Source organism: Aquarana catesbeiana, linkage group LG06, assembly GCF_042186555.1.
Source record: "Aquarana catesbeiana isolate 2022-GZ linkage group LG06, ASM4218655v1, whole genome shotgun sequence".
Lineage (NCBI taxonomy): Eukaryota > Metazoa > Chordata > Amphibia > Anura > Ranidae > Aquarana > Aquarana catesbeiana.
In genome coordinates, this window is record NC_133329.1 from 157155231 (window position 1) to 157177243 (window position 22013).

At 43.2% G+C, this 22013-nt stretch overlaps 1 protein-coding gene and 1 long non-coding RNA gene across 4 annotated transcripts in view; one reads left to right on the plus strand and one right to left on the minus strand.

The window, feature by feature from the left end:
* The window catches only part of LOC141101781 (uncharacterized), a 128691-nt gene extending 121879 nt beyond the window's left edge, over positions 1 to 6812 (plus strand). The window contains exon 4 of the long non-coding RNA XR_012235020.1: positions 6585 to 6812. This is a non-coding gene — a long non-coding RNA (uncharacterized lncRNA). The remainder of the gene's footprint in view (positions 1 to 6584) is intronic.
* The window catches only part of TMC5 (transmembrane channel like 5), a 276225-nt gene that overhangs the window by 85437 nt on the left and 168775 nt on the right, over positions 1 to 22013 (minus strand). For all 3 annotated transcript variants that reach the window (XM_073591105.1, XM_073591106.1, XM_073591108.1), the window contains exon 14: positions 4481 to 4578. In XM_073591105.1, the coding sequence (XP_073447206.1) occupies positions 4481 to 4578 (98 nt within the window). The remainder of the gene's footprint in view (positions 1 to 4480; positions 4579 to 22013) is intronic.

A 22013-nucleotide genomic window follows, 5' to 3' on the forward strand; every position in this document is an offset into this window, starting at 1 on the left:
ATAACCTTGAGAAAGTGCGTCTGCAACATATTCTTCGATGGCCTTATCCTCCAAGACCAACAAAGGGTAAACCCGGCCACGAGGGGGTATGGCACCAGGTTGAAGGTCAATTGCCTAATCATACGACCGGTGTGGAGGCAAACTACCTGCGACCTTTGTCAAAGACATCGTTAAAATCGTGGTACTCCTCTGGCAGGGAGGAGAGTGAAGAGGTACACAGGACCTTGGCTACCTTCTGGAAGCATGTCTTACTGCATTGTGGCGACCAGGAGAGCCAATCAAAAGAGGGGTTGTGCTTCTGTAACCAAGAATAACCAATAACCAGCGGAAACATAGGTGAGGAAGTAACTGGGAATTGGATTATCTCATGGTGAAGAGCACCTATGGCCATGGGAAACAGAACAGTCTCATGAGTCTCATGGGCAGGCTGTGGAGGTCTCCCGTCAAGAGTCTTAATGGCAAGTGGAGTGTCATGCAGCTGCAGCGGAATCGAGTGCTTCAATGCAAAAACAGCATCAATGAACAGGCCTGCACCCCCAGAGTCGATTAGAGCCTGTATCTCGATGGACCACTCGGCCCAAGAAAGATTAACCAAAACCAGGGGCATATCCTTCTGGATAACTGGGGATGAAACAATGCCACCTAAGGTCTGCCCGTGACAGGACCTCAAGGTTCGGGCATTCCCTGGATGGGTAGGACTAGACTTCAAAAAGTGACCTACCTGGCCACAATAAAGGCACAACCTCTCCCTCCTCCTAAAGGTTCTCTCATCTGCAGAGAGACGCGTGAAACCCAAGTGCATGGGTTCACTTTCACTGACCGACTCGGTACAAGGAGGCATGGGAGGTGAGGGAGGCAAGGGTGGGACTGCAAAGTGTGGAGACAAATGTACAGGAGGCTACCACAAGCGCCCCTTAAAACAGAGTCTTTCTCTAAGTCTGGAGTCAATAAGGATGGCAAATGTGATCAACTTCTCCAGCTCAGTGGATATAACTTGGGCTGCTATCTCATCCTTGATGGTATCCGAGAGACCATGAGAAAAAGCAGCCACGAGGGCCTCACTGTTCCAAGCAACCTCTGCTGCCAGAGTACGGAATTCAATGGCGTAATCGGCAACAGTTCTCATACTCTGTTTGATGGACATGAGGCACTTGGCAGCAGAAGCGGAGCATGCGGGAACGTCTAATTCCCTTTTAAAAGAAACTCAGGGTAACTCAAGACAACAGGTTTTGCATCTCACATAGAGGGTTTGCCCAGGCCAAGGCTCTCTCAGAAAGCGAAGATATCACAAAACCTACTTTGCTTCTGTCCGTGGGAAATGCCTGGGTCAGCATCTCAAAGTATATCTCAACCTGGTTGAGAAACCCTCTGCATTGGACTGGATCACCCCCAAATCGCTGGGGAAGCGGAGCGGAACCAGACATACCTCTTATAGAGGTAATACTCGAGGTGGGTGCCTGCACAGAGACTGGAGCAGCAGCAGGGACGGCCTTCAACACAGGTTGTACCGGAGCAGCCACAGTGGGAGATTCCAGGTGAGCCGTGCGACTCAGGAGCGTTTGTAACGCCATGGCAAACTGATCCATGCGGTGATCCTGCTCATCCAATCTGGAAAAAATATTACCAAGTGGAGTGACTGCATCTTCTGAATTCATGGCCTTTGCCTACTGTCAGAAACCATGAATCAGACTGAGACAGAAGTACAGTTAAATCACACTTGTTTAATAATAATAAAAAATAGGTAAACAGAGTAAACGTAGTCAAAACATAGCCAGAGTTCAGGAACGGATAGTCAGACAAGCCAAAATGTCAGGGACCCAGAAGGAATGTCAGCCAAGCAAGTCTTTAACAGGAACACAGGAGAGCGTCTCTAGAGATGTAACCAAGGCGAAGGCAGAGATCATCTGGACTGGACGGCTTAAGTAGGCAGAACCAACAAGCAGGATCATCAACAGGTGAGTCACTGTGGAGAAAAAGGAGCTGGCAATTAGCCGACAGCTGAGCGGCCAGCTCAGAGAAGGAAGGGCTGGAAGCGTCTTCAGGAACTTAATATGTACAGTATGGAGAAAAAAAGGGAGAGGGGAGACATGACTGAAACCTTTAAATACTTCAAGGGGGTGAATAAGGTTCAGAAGGGCAGTTTTTGTTCAATATGAAACCAAAATCAAGAACACGTGGACATGACCTCAAACTAACTGAATGAAAATTCAAAACTAATCTTAGAAAGTATTATTTTACTGAAAGGGTAGTTGATGCTTAGAATAAACTTCCAGCAGAGGTAGTGAGACTTTCAACAGTAAATGGCTTCAAACAAGCTTGGGACAAACATCTATACTTTATAAACGTTTTAATACTTTGGGAGGACCAGCAGGTGGTGCTGTTGCGCTGTTTGATTGTTGCCGTGAAACCACAGAGCAGTGTGGTGTCTGAAAGGAAGGAAGTGTGTGTGTGTGTGTGTGCTGCGTACTGGATCAACCCCCCCCACCACGAGACCGGGAGAAGTGGCGGCAGGTGCGGACCGGATCAACTCCCTCCCCTTGAGACCGGGAGAAGCGGCGACGGGTAAACCGGGGGGGGGGGGGGGGCTGTGAGAGGCAGTGGGCGGGGATGACGGAGGACAGAGGAGGTGGTTTGACCAGGAGAGAGACCGAGGGGACCGTGAGGTGACAGGTCTGACCAGGAGAAGCTGCAGGTAAGTGTTCCGCAGACCTCCCAAAGTATTAAAACATTTATAAAGTATAGATGTTTGTCCCAAGCTTGTTTGAAGCCATTTACTGTTCTAAGCATCAACTACCCTTTCAGTAAAATAATACTTTCTAAGATTAGTTTTGAACTTTCATTCAGTTAGTTTGAGGTCATGTCCACGTGTTCTTGATTTTGGTTTCATATTGAAAAAACTGCCCTTCTGAACCTTATTCACCCCCTTGAAGTATTTAAAGGTTTCAGTCATGTCTCCCCTCTCCCTTTTTTTCTCCAGACTGTACATATTAAGTTCCTGAAGACGCTCTCAATATGTTTTAACCCCTACACCTTTCACCATTTTTGTTACCCGCCTCTGGACTCGTTCTATCTTATCAATATCTTTTTGTAAGTAAGGTCTCCAGAACTGGACACAGTATTCTAAATGAGGTCTCACTAAATATCTATATAGGGGAACCAGAACCTCCTTCCTCCTGCTGGTGATCCCTCTAGAGATATAAATGTAAAGGGGAAAGAAGCATAAATGCATAGTACATCTGAAACACAATACAAATTTAAGTAATTTTTCCCAAGAGCACCTGGCTGCAAATGTACTGTATTTTCTGTTCTTTTGGGTGTGATCCTTATGTTCATTAGCCCTTAAGAAGACTGATGCAATAATGGAGCTGCTGGTTACAGGCAACAGCAACCCGACTGTTACTTTTAAATATCAGAATCTGATTGGTTGCTACAAGCAACAGCCCCAGTGATGCTGTAACATTTAGAAATCAGTTCTGTGGTGGGACTCAATAGTAAATCCTTGAGTTATGCCGTGTACACACGACTGGTTTTGCCGTCGGAATATACTCCGAAGGTTTCTCCGATGGGACTCCGACGGAATTCCATTCAAGCGGTCCTGCCTACACACGGTCAAACCAAAGTCTGACCGTCAAGAACGCGGTGACATACAACACTTACGACGGGACTAGAAAAAGGAAGTTCAATAGCCAGTAGCCAATAGCTTCTGTCTCGTATTTGCTTCAGAGAATGCGTCGTTTTTGGTCCGTCAGAACAACATACAGATGATCGGTTTTCACGATAGGAATTGGTTCCGTTGGAAGTATTTAGAATATGTTCCATTTCTAAGTCCGTCAGAATTTTCGAAAAAAAAAAAGTCTGATAAGGCCTACACGTGATCGGAATAGACGATAAAAAGCTTCCGTCGGACTTTTTCTGTCGGACAATCCGCTCCTGTGTACGCGGCTTAAGTGTATACAATTTGGCATCTTATCTAACCATTCAGCTGCCTGCTTTATTTAATTTTTTTAGTCTGTATGTGAAACATGTCATATGATAAACTTCACCTATTCATGTATTAAACCTATACCTATCTTATGCTGCCAGATTTTGTGTTTGCTGACAGGTTTAGGTTTAGTCTAAGTTGTACAGAGATTGCTGTTGTTTACACCTGTGGCCTTGCAAAGCTGCAGGGATTTGTACTGAGGCATGCAACGCTGGATTCCCAGGCAACCCCATGTCTATTACCCAGTACTCATGGGTGCAGAGTAATACTGCTTTCCATGGTAGAACATGACAGTGACATCATCTACACTATAAAAGGGAACCGCACTGCTTTCTAGGAGTGAAATGCTTGTGAGTGCATATAAGTAAGTCTGCTTTAAAAAAAGCTGGAGTGTCCTCTATTACTGTTAAATGTAAGCTATTTACTTTGTACATTCTAGGTTTTGGAATATGGCAGTGGGTTCTGAGCTTAATATTTTAAAAGAATTAAAAAACGTACCTTCTTAAAAATTCTCCAAAAAAAGACCCAAACAATGCAAATAGGAAATCGATCACCACCAACCGATAAATATCTTGTCCAACATATGATTCCCAGCACTGTGAAATAAAATGTCATACAGAATTTAAGATTATTCGGTCAGCACTACTAAACGTTCTATTGCAATGTTACAAATCAGCTGCAAAGCTAATCTGTTACCTGTAGTTCTGTGAATATGCAAAGTTTATATGTCAACTGTAGTTTTACAAACATGCAAAGCTGTGGTCTGTCCCTATCTTGTTGTAGCATCTCACCAGCAGATTAATAAAGCCATCTTTATGGCAAGTCCTCCCCCAGCCATTTTAAACTACCTCTCTTTTTAAAACGGAAGTTAACCCATTTATAAAAAAGTTTAATTTCCGGCACGTGCCGCCCAGTGTCCCTGTGTTCCTGTCCTTAAGTTCCAATATGCAAAAATTCTAGTGTTCCTGAGTTCCACAGTTCCTGTCTCTCTGGTTATGGCCCATGGCCTTATATCTGGCCACTCTTGTCTGCTACCTGCCCTGACTTTTGGCCTATCCCCATTTCGAAGATTGCATTATCAACCTGGCCAAAAATATATACAATTCAAAGTGCGGTGCTCCACCTCACTAATTTATTATTAAACACTACCTATGTAAAAAGTGCAACCTACCAGATATATAGTGAGAAACATAAACTCAAACTCACTTACACAAAAAAATTCCAGAAACTCTGTTGAAAACACAGTGCATACAGTGTGGTCTGTATATATCAGTCTGCAAGTAAAAGTCCTTGCCACAAAATGTGTTCTACACTGTGAAGTAAACTTCCACTATAACACACATGCGTAAAACCTTTCCTCAGGATTTAAAGAACTGTGTTTATCAAATCCTCTTCTCACAATCAACCATCAAGTTGGATGCTTATCCTCATTCACAGAATGAAGTTACAGGAGTAATGGGGCCACCGGTATATAGGATAATATGAACACCCCTTTCCTTCTGGTTAGCACTCTTCCTACACTTTGCTCAAAGATGATCAGATGTTGCCCATAAATAGATAAATTGAAGATCAAATGCTCTCTGTATAAGTTGCTGTTTATTATATGAATAAAATTGTGCTTCACATCACAAATGCTTCACTACAAGTGCATATCTCGCTCCTGTCCTCCCGATGGGTTGCTCGTGTAAACTCCACCCACCTGCACCCTCCTTGCTCTACATGTTACGTCTTGTTACGTCTTGGGGACTTCCTCAAAATCTAGGGGCCATTGGGATTACAGAAAGCCTATTGGGACATTTCGACCCCTTGCTAATAAGAAACAAGGTACACAAAAGTACCTGCCATAGCCCAATGAAAAAAAAAATTGATGTATTGACTTGGGTACAATCAGCCTGCGTATACATGGTAAATCTCGGCCAGTCCCTGCTGAAACGGCCAAGATTCGAACCGTCTATGGTCAGTTAAATACAAAGTATCTAAGTAGGCAGAGATAAAAGTTTGCATTTACAAACTGTGACATTTTTACTGCAAAACAGGAACATTGTAACCTGTTAACCATAGCTACTGGTCACAAAAGTCTTTAAACGAATTAAAAAAGTACAGAGACAAAACAAAAGAACTAAGACCGATAAGAACATGTTGCTGCCAGAGTGCTAGTATACCTGTTTAAGAGAAACTCCTGTCAAGATGTTAAATAAACATTTGAAATAGATATGGTTACAAGTTTTTAAAACTCTTTTTGTTGTTCTCAAACAGTTGTAAAAAAGTTATGAGCCTGTAGGTGTACAACGCATGTTATATTTAAAATCCAAGGTTGTAGAGTATAATAAACATTCAGCATAATACAATTAAAAGTGTAAAGCCTCGTACACACGATCGGATTGTTGGCCAACAAAACCGTGGACTTTTGTCCGAAGGGTGTTAGCCCAAACTTGTCTTGCATACACACGGCACACAACTGTTGGCCAATAATCACAAACGTAGTGACGTACTACATGTTTTTTCAGCTCTTTAGTGCCACCCTTTGGGCTCCTTCTGCTTATTTTGTGTTAGTAGAAGTTTGGTGAGTGTTTATTCACGCTTTTCATTTTGTGCTTTTCAGTTCGTTGCTGATCGTCGTTCGTCAATCAGCCATGTTGCGGAATCGGAGGAGATAACGTGTTATTTATTATTGGCCTTGGAGTTATTGCCTTGACATTATTTTTTTGGTTAAATATTGATTTGATTAGGTATATTTTCTATATTTTTGGATGCATAGAATGCACTTTTTGGTTAAGTTCTATTGGCAGATAGCATGTCTAATTTTATTTGTTTCCTTTTTTAATGCACAATAAAAAAAATTGTGGAGAATAATACTTGGCTGTGTTTTACTTCAATTGACAGTTTGGGAGTAGGCAGTTACATACAATGTAAAATTGACAAGGGACACCAACATAGTTGTATCTTTGATCTTAAAAAAGACAGTATAATGGTGTTGTGGTAACTTGCCCCCCCCCAAAAAACAATAAATAAATAATAATATTATTCTTGATATCATTAGAAAAAAAAAAGCCTTTGAAAATTTGTTTGCAATAACTCCATCAGTATCACCAGCAAAGCAGCTTCATTATTATCTTCATTATTATCCCATTAAAGAAGAAGAGAATGTGCGCTGCATTTCAAAATTTCATAATTTGCCATGTCACGAATGTTAATTCTCCATTACGATCGCTAGTTTACAAGACCGACCGCTTCTAGCTAGTCCTTGCTTCCGAGCATGTGTGTTTGTACTTTTGTCCGCAGAAAATTTTAAAACCTGCTATCCAATATTTGTCCGCGGAGAATCCGTCAAGTCCGATGGAGCATACACACGGTCGGATTTTCTGCCAACAGCCAACAGCCTGTCATCACACATTTCCCGATCCGATCGTGTGTACGAGGCTTAAATGTTGACAGTCTCAGATGAATGATTGTTTGATATGTGTGCTTTACATATGAGGGTAAACATATTGTGTTCTATAATTGCTATGTTATTTGGACAAGATCAACCTACCTTGGGGGAATTTCTTTTTACTACAGTGCCTTGGAAAAGTATTCATACCCCTTGACATTTTTCACATTTATTTTATTGGGATTTTATGTGATAGACCAAAACAAGGCACATCATTTTGAAGTAGAAGAAAAATGATGAAAGATTTTCAACATTTTCTAAAAATAAATATCTGAAAAGTGTGGCATGCATTTGTATTCAGCCCCTTTACTCTGATACCCCTAACTAAAATCTAGTGGAACCAATTGCATTCAGAAGTCACCTAATTAGTACATAGAGTCCACCTGTGTGTAATTTAATCTCAGTATAAATACAGCTGTTCTGTGAAGCCCTCAGAGGTTTGTTAGAGAACCTTAGTGAACAAACAGCATCATGAAGGCCAAGGAAAACAGCAGACAGGTTAGGGATAAAGTTATGGAGAAGTTTAAAGCAGGGTTAGGTTTTAAAAAAAATAAATATCTCAAGCTTTGAACATCTCACAGAGCACTGTTCAAATCCATAAATGGAAAGAGAATGGCACAACTGCAAACCTACCAAGACATGGCCATCCACCTAAACTGACAAGCCGGGCAAGGAGAGCATTAATCGGAGAAGCAGCCAAGAGGCTCATGGTAACTCTGAAGGAGCTGCAGAGATCCACATCTCAGGTGGAAGAATCTGTCCACAGAACAACTATTAGTCGGGCACTCCACAAATCTTTGCCTTTATGGAAGGTGGCAAGAAGAAAGCCATAAGAAGTCCCGTTTGTAGTTTTCAAGAAGCCATGTGGGGGACACAGCAAATATGTGGAAAAAGGTGCTCTGGTCAGATGAGACCAAAATTTTACTTTTTGACCTAAAAGCAAAACGTTATGTGTGGTGGAAAACTAACACTGCACATCACCCTGAACACACCATCGCCACCCTGAAACATGGTGGTGGCAGCATCATGTTGTGGGAATGCTTTTCTTCAGCAGGGACAGGGAAGCTGGTCAGAGTTGATGGGAAGATGAATAGAGCCAAATACAGGGCAATCTTAGAAGAAAACCTGTTATGCCGGGAACACACGAGCGGACCTTTCGACAGCAAAGGTCCGACGGAACGAATCTGCCAGACAATTCGATCGTGTGTGGGCTTCATCAGACTTTTGCTGTCGAAAAATCAGATGGACTTTAGATTTAGAACATGTTTCAAATCTTTCCGACGGACTCGAGTCCGGTCTAAAAATCCGTTCGTCTGTGTACTAGTCCGACGGACAAAAAATGACGCAAGGGCAGCTATTGGCTACTGGCTATGAACTTCCTTATTCTAGTCCCTCCTTACGTCATCACGTTCAAACCAACGGACTTTCGAACAGACTTTAGTCTGTTCCTGTGTGTCCAAGTCCGGTCGTTCGAAAGTCCGTAGTAACTGGGTCGAAAGTCCGTCGGAAAGACCGTTGGACCATTGATGCTGAAAAGTCCACTCATGTGTACGCGGCATTAGAGTCAGCAAAAGATTTGAGGCTGGGGCAGAGGTTCACCTTCCAGCAGGACAACGACCCTAAATATACAGCCAGAGCTACAATGGAATGGTTTAGATGAAAGCATATTCATGTGTTAGAATGGCCCAGTCAAAGTCCAGACCTAAATCCAATTAAGAATCTGTGGCAAAACTTGAAAATTGCTGTTTACAGACGCTCTCCATCCAATCTGACAGAGCTTGAGATATTTTGCAAAGAAGAATGGGCAAAAATGTCACTCTTTAGATCCGCAAAGCTGGTAGAGACATACCCAAAAAGACTTCCAGCTGTAATTGCAGTGAAAGGTGGTTCTACAAAGTATTGACTCAAGGGGGCTGAATACAAATGCACACCACACTTTTCAGATATTTAATTGTAAAAAAATTGGAAAACCATTTATCATCTTCCTTCCACTTTGCAATTATGTGCCACTTTGTGTTGGTCTATCACATAAAATCCCAATAAAATACATTTACATTTTTGGTTGTAACATGACAAAATGTGGAAAATTTCAAGGGGTATGAATACTTTTTCAACGCACTGTATACATGAACTTCTTTGATGGTATGATCTGTTTGATCAACATTTTCCACCATGATACACTGGGAAGGGAAGTTAGAGGGGGGTTGGGTCTTCCATCCAATAGCAATGGCTCTATGTGCCATGAACAATGCTTCATTAGGAAGTATTCTAGTATATTGCGGCCAACATTCTTTATCACTTAAGCAGGTCATACATGATTCATATTTTTTCGTTCAACCAGTGGGTTAAACAAAAAATAAAACATATGAGCAAATTCCCTTATGCACACATTGGAGGTGGATGGGGGAATCCTTCCCACTGCGGTATTGTATTTTGACAGTGTGGAGCCTTCACCGTTGACAGAATACAATGATCCCTGTTGCCGGTTACATAAATTTCGATCCATGTATGGCCGGCTTTATACCAAACAGACAGATTTCAGGTGTTAAGGGGAAAAGTTGTTGTAGTAAATCAGCAAGGAAGGCAATTACTTGTCTCTAAAAGTCAGCAATAACTGGACAATTTCAAACAATATGTACAAAATATGCTTGAGGTTGGGAACATCTTATACAATTAGAAGTAGACATGCGTTCCATAAAATTAAGGCTGGGTTCACACCATTGCGAATTGGATGCGGGCAGTCCGCATCCAATTCGCAATAGCAGAAGATTTTGACTCTCTATGGAGCCAGTTCACATATCTCCACAGCCGTTCCGGTACGATTTGCACGAAAACGATGTGCGTCTTTTGGTCTGTTTCAGGTCCGAATTCAGCCCAAAATTCAGGCTGAAATCGAACCTGAAATGGTGAACCAGGATGCACCGGACCCCTGCTGTGAGTCGCATGTGGCTCATATGTGAACCAAGCCTTAAACATAAAAGAGTTGCGAATGGACAAATAAAATATTAATAATAGTGAATATAAATTAATAATCAATATCAACTTGACTATCAATCACAGGAAACTGTGAACATAAACACAGTGATCACTACATGAAAAAAAAAAAAAAAAATTAGTTAAACATATCACACACATGGTAATCATATCAAATTAAGTCTCAGGAAACAACTGTGCATAAATCTCTATGGCTCCAGAAAATGGAACATAAATACTTCTACGTGCAGTAAATGTTACACCAGGACTCCAGTGCAGCACTCAACATATAATCATGGTCATCTCAGTGTAAAGATGTGCTCTCACCTTTAAATGTGAACCCATATGCCAGTACAAGTCATCTACAGGGTGCACCTTGCCCAGATCAACAGGGGTAATCAGTTGGGTACAGGATCTCTTCAAACTTCCTTTGACACCATTAGATGTATACCACTTTAAGAGGTTTCCTCCACTCACAGTGAGCTCCATTCACAAAGTGGTATCTTACCAGATCTGAGTATGCGGTAAGATACCACACAGAGTTTTTTCTTTATTAAAATGAATAACACATGCGCTATTTTTTTAAGTCATGCAGTATTTTAGTAGTGAAAGCCTGCGGTAATTTAACAAACAGTGTAAATAGCTGGTTGTGAAGGAGTGGTAGGCCAACAGCATCCTTAACAACCAGTAAACAACATGGTTGTTAAGGAGCAGGTGGTCGCTGCATCCTTAACAACCAATGAGTCATCAGCTGTCAGCAGAGTTCTCCGCTAACGGCTGAATGTAAAGAAAAGAATTGCCGCTATTTAAAAAGTGCTGAAAAAAATGGCATGGGGTCACCCCCAATCCATACCAGGTCTTTTGGGTCTGGTATGGATTTTAAGGGAAACCCCATGCCAAATTAAAAAAACAAAACAAAACAACGTTGGGTCCCTTCAGAATTCATACCAGACCCTTATCCGAGCATGCAGCCCGGCAGGTCAGGAAAGTGTGTGTGGGGGGGGGACGAGTAAGCGCCCCCCCCTTCCTGAAATATACCAGGCCACTTGCCCTCAACATAGGGGTGTGCTTTGGGGGATATGGGAGTTTGGGGAAACCATGCTGACAGCTGATGACTCATCGGTTGCTAAGGACCAGGCGGCCGCCCGCTCTTTAACAACCATGTTGTTTACTGGTTGTTGAGGATGCCGGCAGCTGCTGGTTCATTAACTAGCTCATACTAGGGCCACTACCTATTTAGTGCATGCATTTATTTATTTCCTTTTGTGAATTGACTTTAACTCCTGTTTTATGTGGTATTTACAGAGCGTTTTTGCTTTATGCGGTAAATACCACATAAAGCAATAGCGAATTGACATTTTGAGGATTGCATGCTGTATTTGGGAAAACACCTAAATACAGCTTGCGATCTGCTTTTGTGAATAGAGCCCCTAATCACTAGTGCTCAAATTAGATAAATACCTCCATGGTGTAGTATTACCGTAAAAAGTTCACTTTGTTAAAAAATATTGAACTCACAAAATGACTTGTTTTGAGAGTAAGTGGCAACGCATAAGTTTTTGGTTAGAGATACTGTTAATAATTCTGGTATATAATATGCAATTAAATCAAATCAATTGCTGACAATACAAACATATTAGAAGACAATTTATCCCAGTCTTCTGTGGACAAAGTTGGGATAAGCTTTTAGAGTTGCCATTGGTTTCCAACTACAAGAGGAGATTTGCCCAGTTTGGTATATAGTGAATAGGAATATAAAGTAGAAATTCAAGATGATCACAAGTATGTGGATGACAAAACTTAGAAAGAACAATTGTTTTAATAAGGCCCCTTTCACATGGGTCTGCCTGTCAGTTTTTCAGGAACCGATTGGACCCTCCACTATCCTTAGTGTAGTGGTGAATGTAAATGGACATGTGTCTGTTTACCCGCGACAACATCTGATCCAATCCACTAAAAACAGATGGGATCTGTTCCCCATACATATAGTGGATCGAATCTGATGCCGGCAGGTGTAAACAGACCACCCATAGAGGAGAGCGGGCATAAGCAGAGTGGACACGGATCAGCCATCCACCTGCATAGCCGGGATCAGTGGGCAGATTCCCCGCTGAGCAGGTGGAGTGTCGGCAGAGGCTGCCCCATGTAGAAGGGGCCTAACATTTATTCTGCTTACCACTAACAGTTTGTTTTTAACACACTTCAGTGGAGGAGTTATATTATTAGAGGGGACAAGTGAGGATGTCTGTGTTCTCACAATGCTTAAACATTTAAAGACATGTGCTATATTAAAGTGGAATTACAGCCTAACACTAAGTATTCTGAATAATGTTTCCGCCCCTCTTGCTACCTGTAGGTGGGTGCAGCGTTGTGCAATGGCAATAATACACACAGTCCCAGTGCGATAACTTGTATTGAAATAATGTAAAGATAGTTCACAAACACCCGGTGGGAAGGAAGCCCAGCCGGGAACACTCACAGTTCCAACCGCGTGTAGGAAGCAGGTTTCAAATGAACTGACAGCGTTTGTAAAGAGGGGCAGAATGCGGCCTAGCCATCTTGAGCCCAAGCAGGCAGAGGTCTAGAGAGACCCTATGCTTTCCCTCCTTATCAGGAACCTTTCCCTTCTGCTAGAGCTGTCCCTAACAGACAAGGTACCTTACCCTACGCTACCCACTCGCATAAAGTGCGCCAAACCCAGGGGCCAGGGTCTTTAATAGACTCTGCCACACCTAAGATGGCTGCCATAGACACATGGGCAGCCAGCATCCAATCGGATCACTGCCCCAGTGACCCAGGAAACCATAGAGGAACCAGGTTTCTCATGACTTCCTTTCCCTCTGTCTTGCCACTGCAGTTAAGCGCCACCTGCAGTGAAGACAGTAGGCTGCACCTGCCCGCATACCTATCCTGCCTGTGTAAAAAAAGATATGTAAACATATCTTTTTTTTAGTCCGGACAGTCATGTGATCCCATAGCTCTGGCTCCCCTGTGTCAGTCAGCAGTGGCTGCAAGAGAGGGGAGGGATGTTGACAATGGCTGGGACATGGGAGCCTATGAGTGACATTACAGTTCCTTTAATTTTCAGCTGTTGTCGAGCGCCCCCTCCTGTCTCCTGCAGCCACTGTTTACTGACACAAGGAATCCTGTGATGGTACCAGGCTAAAAAAAGGTAGGTTTTCAGATTTTTTTTAGACAGGCTAGGCAGGATAGGTAGCAGGAGGGGGGAGGGAACTTTTTTTTAGCATAGTTAGTGTTAGGCTGGAAATCCACTTTCAAGGGAGATTGAGGCAAGATGGTAGCGGTTTTTAAGATAAGAGCCAAATTACTGACTTCTGCCAATTAATCCTAAATTTAGAGCAAGGATATAGTATTACATTTCACCAAGGTACAGTCAGTAAATTTATCTCCCAGCAGTTCCTAATCTCATGTTTTTGCTAAGACTCAGATCCTTCCCATCACAGCCCCTACCTGCTTCACATCAGGACAGAGAGCAGGAGATGAAACAGGTCTGAATGGAGGGCAGGAGATACCCAAATTTTCCTGCTAACAAGCAGGTGATTGGTTGCTAGCTTCACTTTTTAACCTGAAAACAGGGCAGCTCCCACCCTCTGTCCAGACCTGTTTCACCTCCTGCTCTCTGCCCTGCTGTGAAGATGACAGCAGCTGCAGGGACACAGGCAGCTGAATGGTGCTGCTGTTGTGGTTCAGACAGGACTGTCACTCAGTCCAGGTCTAAACCGCAGTCTGATATTTAGTTATTCCTGGTCTAAAGTATTCTCCAAACAGTGCAATAGTTTAAAGAGAGGCTTTGTCCTAAATAAATTCATTTTAAGTATGTTAATAGCAAGAGCCTCTATTGCCATAGCAGATAGAAGTAGAGACAGGGTGCATTCTTGCTTCGTACCTCTGTTAGGATGAGGAAATTAGACCATTGGCCAAAATATTAGATTGTGAAGAGGAATAATGTATACATATCCATTTCCTAAAATGTGTGCCTAAACCAAAATGATTGAGGCAAGCTAGTAAAAATGGCCACTCTACAGAATCAAGGGTCTTCTCTATAACCAGAGACCAAGACACATGCATCTGGCCTGAAAGTTGAGCCAGGACATAAGTCTTGTTAACATTAATCGTGGATACCAGGAATAAAGTCAGTTTAGTCACTATGTATAAGAGATACTATAACAGATCAACTTAGTTTCCAGAGATCTGTAATCAAGGTTTAGAATGAAAGATAGAGCTGTAAGAAGTACAGTCCACTAGATCCTTATCAGCACCATACTGGCATCATATATCGAGTTTGGTAGTCGTCCACCAACTACAAATGAGGCTGTTAATGGATCACTGAACAGCAACCGCTCCCCAAGTCTTATACTTACCAGTCTTCACTTCTAAGATTTAGTATCCTGCATGGGCTCTTCTTGTTCTGTGCATGCACAACATAATCTCTATTTTTTCCTATCAAATGGTCACTGACCACTAGGATAAAATAATAAATGTCCTTTTCATTAGAAAGTATGAGGATTGTGGAGTCTATGTGTACAGAACAGCCAGGCCAGGAGGCTTCCAAAGTGTTCTACTTTAATGTTTATGGTATACTAGTGTAGCACCCTCTAGTTTGCTACTAGCAGTAGTACAGGCACATTTATCTGGCCTAGGGATAAACCTGAGGCATGAAATCTGGGTCAAGGTTATGGATGAGTCATCCCGGCATCTCTCTGGTGCCTCATCCTGTTTCTAGAATGTTGGAGAACATTCTAGAAGATAGTGGGCAGAAGCTAGGAGGGGATGCCTTGTATATTAAGGGGCCCTTAGCCAATCCCCAGGAAGTGGGCCTGGCAGGGGACTAAGGAGCTCTTAAATAGGAATGAGCAATGTCAGTCAGGAGGTCGAGGTGGAAGATTGAGAAGCAGTGCTAAGGGGAATCTATAATTGGCCCTTGTGGGACCCCTGGCGAGGAGGGGTTTTAGCTCAGGCTGGAGCTCGGCCTGGAAGGATCCCACCACATGAGCCAGTTGGAGGGTTGGAGGGACCCTAAACGGAGAGGCGGCAGGAGCAAGAAGAGACAGTGAGTAGATCAGCACGGTCCAGGGACAGACAAGGGGAGAGACTGCAGCTGCCTGACTATGCTTACTTACAAAAGGTAGGAACATTAGTTCAAAAAAAGGGCAACCTCATGACACATGACACATCGAGGTATATATATATATATATATATATATATATATATATATATATATATATATATATATATATATACAGGAGGTTTGCCACTCGTACTATGGCTGTGTTCCACAACATAAGTATGCAATTAAAAACTTGCTTTGAAAGTAATTCCCAATATACAATATTGGTTTACACAAGGGCTTAAACAGTTCAGCAGTTTTTGCCTTCCAAATAAATTTAGTTGTTCCAACAACTCCAGGATGAGTTCCAAAATCAATTTAATTATACATTTAATTATTTTCAAATGCACCGTGTTGTGCATTCCCAGTTTGGCCTCTCTGCAAAATATCCTTGGTTTTATTAGTCCTTGAAAAAAAAATACACAACAGTTGGACTAAACCAAGCTGATTTTCACCTACTATGCAGCAATAAAGGCCACATTTGATTCACATACTAGAGATCCAAAGATACATGGCAAACCCAATTGCTAGATCTCTAGCGTTTGATGATTCATATTACAGGATAATACAGTTTACCTTTTAAGCTTTAAATTTAAGCTTTTCCACCAGACATATTATACTTGGTTCTGGCTCTATAAGTTCAGTCTACACTCCTCTCCATTGTGTTTTCAGGGCTGTGGCAAAGTGGCATATTATTTTCATACTTGCCCTTTGGTTTACGGTTGCTGAAGAGAAGTGAACAACTTATGCCGCGTACACACGACCGGTTTTGCCGTCGGAATAAACTCCGAAGGTTTCTCCAACGGAACTCAGACGGAATTCCATTCAATCGGTCTTGTCTACACACGGTCAACCCAAAGTCCGACCAAAGTCCGACCGTCCAGAATGCGGTGACGTACAGCACTTACGACGGGACTAGAAAAAGGAAGTTCAATAGCCAGTAGCCAATATCTTCCGTCTTGTACTTGCTTCAGGGCAAGTGTCGTTTTTGGTCTGTCAGAACAGTATACAGACGAGCGGTTTTCCCGATAGGAATTGGTTCAGTTGGAAATATTTAGAACATGTTCTATTGCTAGGTCCGTCAGAATTTTCGAAAAAAACGGTCAGATGAGGCACACACACGATCGGAATAGACGATGAAAAGCTTCCGTCTGGCTTTTTCTGTCGGACATTCCGCTCGTGTGTACGCGGCTTTAGCTTCTACTGTTCTCTGCCCTGTGTCTGTAATCCAAAAGCTTGTCTTTGTGAAATGTTTGAAGGCATGCCAAAATATGCTAAAACTTCCTACATATTTTGTGCTTTTTTTGTCAAGAAGATAATTTTGCTCACATGGAAGAGCTCTCACTCCCTGACATTGGTGGAATGGTTCTTTTTGGTTAACTCTATACCCCTGTTAAATAAACTTTGTTATAAACACCAGATAACATATCCTTCATCTGGTATTCCGTATGCTCCTTACAACTCCTATGGCATTATGATCTCCGAGGATGAAGGAGAGAATATTGTTTTTTTGTGAATTGTTTACTTTGAACTGGGAAAGCCTCAATAAAACTATGTTCATAATTTAGAGCACCAAATGCTTTTTGCAGACGTAGTTATTACCTTGTAATGGTAATGTAATGGACCCAGCAGGCTACATCCACTACAAGCTACCTGCAGAAAACTACAGGAAGAGGTTGGAAGCAAGACTAGTTACCCTGCACAAGGACAGAGAGCAGCAGGGACTGGTCTTTATTACAGGAAGCTCCTGCACAGAAGCAAAGTTTCACACTGGATTACTGCACAGATCTGGAAAAAATAATACTCTATACAAAACACACTATGGGGTAGATTTATTAAAACTGGTGCACTCAGAATCTGGTGCAGCTGTGCATGGTAGCCAATCAGCATCTAACTTCAGCTTGTTCAATTAGGCTTTGGCAATAAAACCTGGAAGCTGATTGGTTTCTATGCAGAGTTGCACCAGATTTTGCACTCTCCAGTTTTAGTAAATAACCCCCTATGACTTAAGTAAAAATACACATGCCTATTGTATTTTCACAATGTATGCATATGTCAGAGTTCAGCTTTAAACATTATTTTTGCATTCATAATACAGGGACCTGGTATAGTTACAGTAGGTTTCAAGGAAGTAAATAATGGGTCAATGCAATAGGTGGCCCTACAAATTTACCACCACAGAATAAGTTGCAGTGGAAACACCTCTCTTAACCAGTTGCCGACCGCAACACACCGATATACGTTGGCACAATGGCACGGGAAGGCATAAGGGCTTACCTGTACGTCCCTGCCTACCCGCAGCGGGGGGTCCGATTGGACCCCCCTCCCGGTGCCTGCGGCGGTCAGATTAGCTCTAGCGATCCTTGCTGAGGGGGAGGCCACTGACCCCCTCACGATCGCTCCTCGTAAAGTTTCCTCGGCTTCTGAACTGTAAACAGAAGCGGAGGAAGTGATGTCATCGCTCCTCTTGAAGCCTTTTCGTTACGGCTTCCGAGGAGAGAAGACATCAAGTAAGTTTGCACCAAACACTACACTAACAGTAGAACACGCAAGCACACTTTTCACCCCCCGATCACCTCCCTGCACCCCCAGTCACAGTGACACCAATAGCGTTTTTTTTTTTTTTTTTTTTTACTGATTATTGCATTGGTGTCATTTGTGACTGTTATAAGTGGTAGGGCAGTTAGTGGTAGTCCCCTTTAGGTCTAGAGTACCCCTCTAACCCCCCCTAATAAAGGTTTAACCCCTTGATCACCCCCCCCCCCTGTCGCCAGTGTCACTAAGTGATCATTTTTCTGATTGCTGTATTAGTGTCACAGGTGACGCAAGTTAGGCAGGTAAGTATTTAGGTTCGCTGTCAGCTTTTTATAGCATCATGTACCCCCATATACTACCTAGTAAAGGTTTTAACCCCCTGATTGCCCCCTAGTTAACCCTTTCACCAGTGATCACTGTATAACTGTTACGGGTGATGCTGGTTAGTTAGTTTGTTTTTTTTAGTATCAGGGCACCCACCGTTTATTACCTAATAAAGGTTTAACCCTTTCATGACTAAGCCTATTTTTGAAATTTGGTGTTTACAAGTTAAAATCCATATTTTTTGCTAGAAAATTACTTAGAACCCCCAAACATTATATATATTTTTTTAGCAAAGAATCTAGAGAATAAAATGACGATTGTTGCAATATTTTTTATCACACGGTATTTGTGCAGCGGTGTTTTAAACGCAAATTTTTGGAAAAGTGACACTTTCATGAATTTTAAAAAATCCAAACAGTAAAGTTACCCCAATTTTTTTGTATAATGTGAAAGATGATGTTACGCCGAGTAAATAGATACCAAACATGTCACCCTTTATAATTGCACGCACTCGTGGAATGGCGACGAACTACGGTACCTTTGAATTTCCATAGGCGACGCTTTAAAAAAATTTTACGGTTACCAGGTTTGAGCTACAGAGGAGGTCTAGGGCTAGAATTATTGCTCTCGCTCTGACGATCGCGGCGATACCTCACATGTGTGGTTTGAACACCGTTTACATATGCGGGCGCGACTTCCGTATGCGTTTTCTTCGCTGCGCGAGCTCGCGGGGACAGGGGCACTTTAAAAAATTTTTTTTTTTTTTTTTTATTTAATTTATTTATTTTTGTACTTTATAAATTGTGTTTAAATTTTTTTTTTTTTTTTTTTACTTTTATTGCTGTCACAAGCAATGTAAACATCCCTTGTGACAGTAATATGTGGTGACAGGTACTCTTTATGGAGGGATCGGGGGTCTAAAAGACCCCCCATCCCTCCTTTACACTTCAAAGTATTCAGATCGCCGAAAACGGCGATTCTGAATACTGTGTACTTTTTTAAATTCGGCGCCATTGGCAGCCGAGTAAACGGGAAGTGACGTCATGACGTCGCTTCCGCATTTACAAGAAGAAGGCTGGAACGAAGCCGCTCGCAGCTTCGTTCCAGTCCGCCCCCAGCCGCCGAAGGCAGCGGACCGGACACCGGGCCTCCCGATCGCACGGGAGGCCCGGTAACAGCGGCGGGAGGCGGCGGGAGGGGGGGGATGTCCCCTCCCGCTCCTCCGGTATAACAACCGAGCGGCTTTTAGCCGCATCGGTTGTTATATTCGGGTAGCCGATCGCCCGCTGAAAACAACGGTACCGGGATGATGCCTGCAGCTGCGGGCATCATCCCGGTATAACCCCGGAAAGCCGAGGACGCATATATGCGTTCGGTCGGCGGGAAGGGGTTAACCCCCTGATCGGCCGGCGGGTGATATAAGTTAGGTTTTAGGGTCAGATAGGGTCTGCGTCGCCCCAGGCAGCGTCAGGTTAGTGCCAGTACCGCTGACACCCACGCACGCAGCACACACCTCCATTAGTGGTATAGTATCTGAACGGATCAATATCTGATCTGATCACATCTATACTAGCGTCCCCAGCAGTTTAGTGTTCCCAAAAACGCAGTGTTAGCGGGATCATCCCTGATACCTGCTAGCACCTGCATTTTGCCCCTCCACCCAGCCCACCCAAGTGCAGTATCGATTGATCACTGTCACTTACAAAACACTAAACACATAAATGCAGCGTTCGCAGAGTCAGGCCTGATCCCTGCGATCGCTAACAGTTTTTTTGGTAGCGTTTTGATACAGTCGTTAACAGTCAGGAGATTTTTTACCTATGAGTCTCACTACTGTACCACTAAATTTAGAGCCCAAAATGGCAAATCGAAGGTACAGTAGTAAAGAGGCCTACACATTTCTGAGCATGACAGATAGTGATAAGGAAGTCACTCATCTGTCAGATTCAGGCTCAGAATATGAACCTGTAGACAGCAGCGGCTCCATGACAGACAGTGCTGACAACGGAGTTGTGGTCCCTGCCAAGGTCAGGCGTACCAGACCCCAATCTTCTTCTGCTGTTGAGGTGCAAGAACCGCAGGGCTCTCGTATGGAGCAGAGAAGTACTAGCGGCGCTATGCCTTCTGGTGAACTGGCAAGCACCGGTAGTACACCCTGGTCGTATATCCAGCACTGCAGTAACACTTGGGGACGTGGCAAGTCCCATAAGTGCAGTTCAAGCTGGCGAGGTGGCAAGCGCAAGTAGTGTCCCGCTGCCACCAAGAAGACAAATACAGGCCCGTCGTGCCCATAGTGCCCTTCCTGCTGCATTCGCCAATCCTAATTGGGAACCCACCACTTCTGCAGCACCCGTACTTCCCCATTCACTGGCCAACCCAGCATTCAGGTGGAAACAGTTGATTTTACGTCACTTGATTTTTATTCAATGTTTTTCACCGAAGATCTCTATAGATCTATTGTGGACCAAAGCAATTTGTACGCTGGTCAACACATCGCCACTATTCCCCAGTCCTCCCTTGCCAGAGATTGGAAACCAATTATGGTTTCTGAATTTATGATCTTTCTGGGCCTATCCCTCCTCATGGGCATAACCAAAAAGAGTGAGTTGCGGTCATATTGGTCCACTGACCCAATTCACCATATGCCCGTGTTCTCTGCTTCCATGGCCAGGGCACGATACGAGCAGATTTTGCGGTTCATGCACTTCAACAACAATGAACTCTGTTGTCCTCGTGGAGACCCTGGATACGATCGGCTCTACAAAATTCTGCCTCTCGTAAACCACTTCAACCAATGTTTTGCAGACTTGTTTACTCTCCATCAAGTTGTCTGCGTTGATGAGTCCCTGATTAAGTTTTCTGGCCGCTTGTCATTCAAACAGTATCTTCCCAGCAAGCGTTCCCAGTCAAGATGTATAAGCTCTGTGACAGGGCCACAGGCTATACATGTAGTTTTATGGTTTACGAGGGAAGAGATAGTCACGTAGAGCCGACAAACTGCTCTGACTACATAGGAAGCGCTGGCAAGATTGTGTGGGACTTGGTGTCACCCTTATTTGGAAAGGAGTACCACTTATACGTGGACAATTATTACACGAGCGTGCCACTTTTTAGTCACTTGTTTGATCATCAGATTGGAGCATGTGGCACCGTGCGAGCTAATCGCTGGGGCTTTCCCCAGCGGCTTGTAGATTCTTAGGCTGGGGGAGAAGGCCTACTTGAAGTGAAATAACTTGCTCGCTATGAAGTGGAGGGATAATAAGAATGTTTTCGTTCTTACCTCCCTTCATGCAGACATGACTGTCCAAATTACTACGGTGACTGGTGTTGTGGAGAAACCCCTCTGTGTCCACGAATATAACCAAATATGGCAGGGGTGGACCTCTACGACCAGTTGTTGGCGCCATACCTAGTTGCCTGTAAGGCCAGACGCTGGTATAAAAAAGTGTCTGTATACTTATTTCAATTGGCTTTGCTGAACGCTCATGTGCTATACAGAGCTTCAGGATGGACTGGATCCTTCCTTAAATTCCAGGAAGAGATCGTCAGAGCCCTTCTGTTTCCAAACGATGCTCCACCTCACCTTCCCAATCCAAATGTAGTAAGCCGGCTGCATGAGAGGCATTTTCCTTATGTCCTC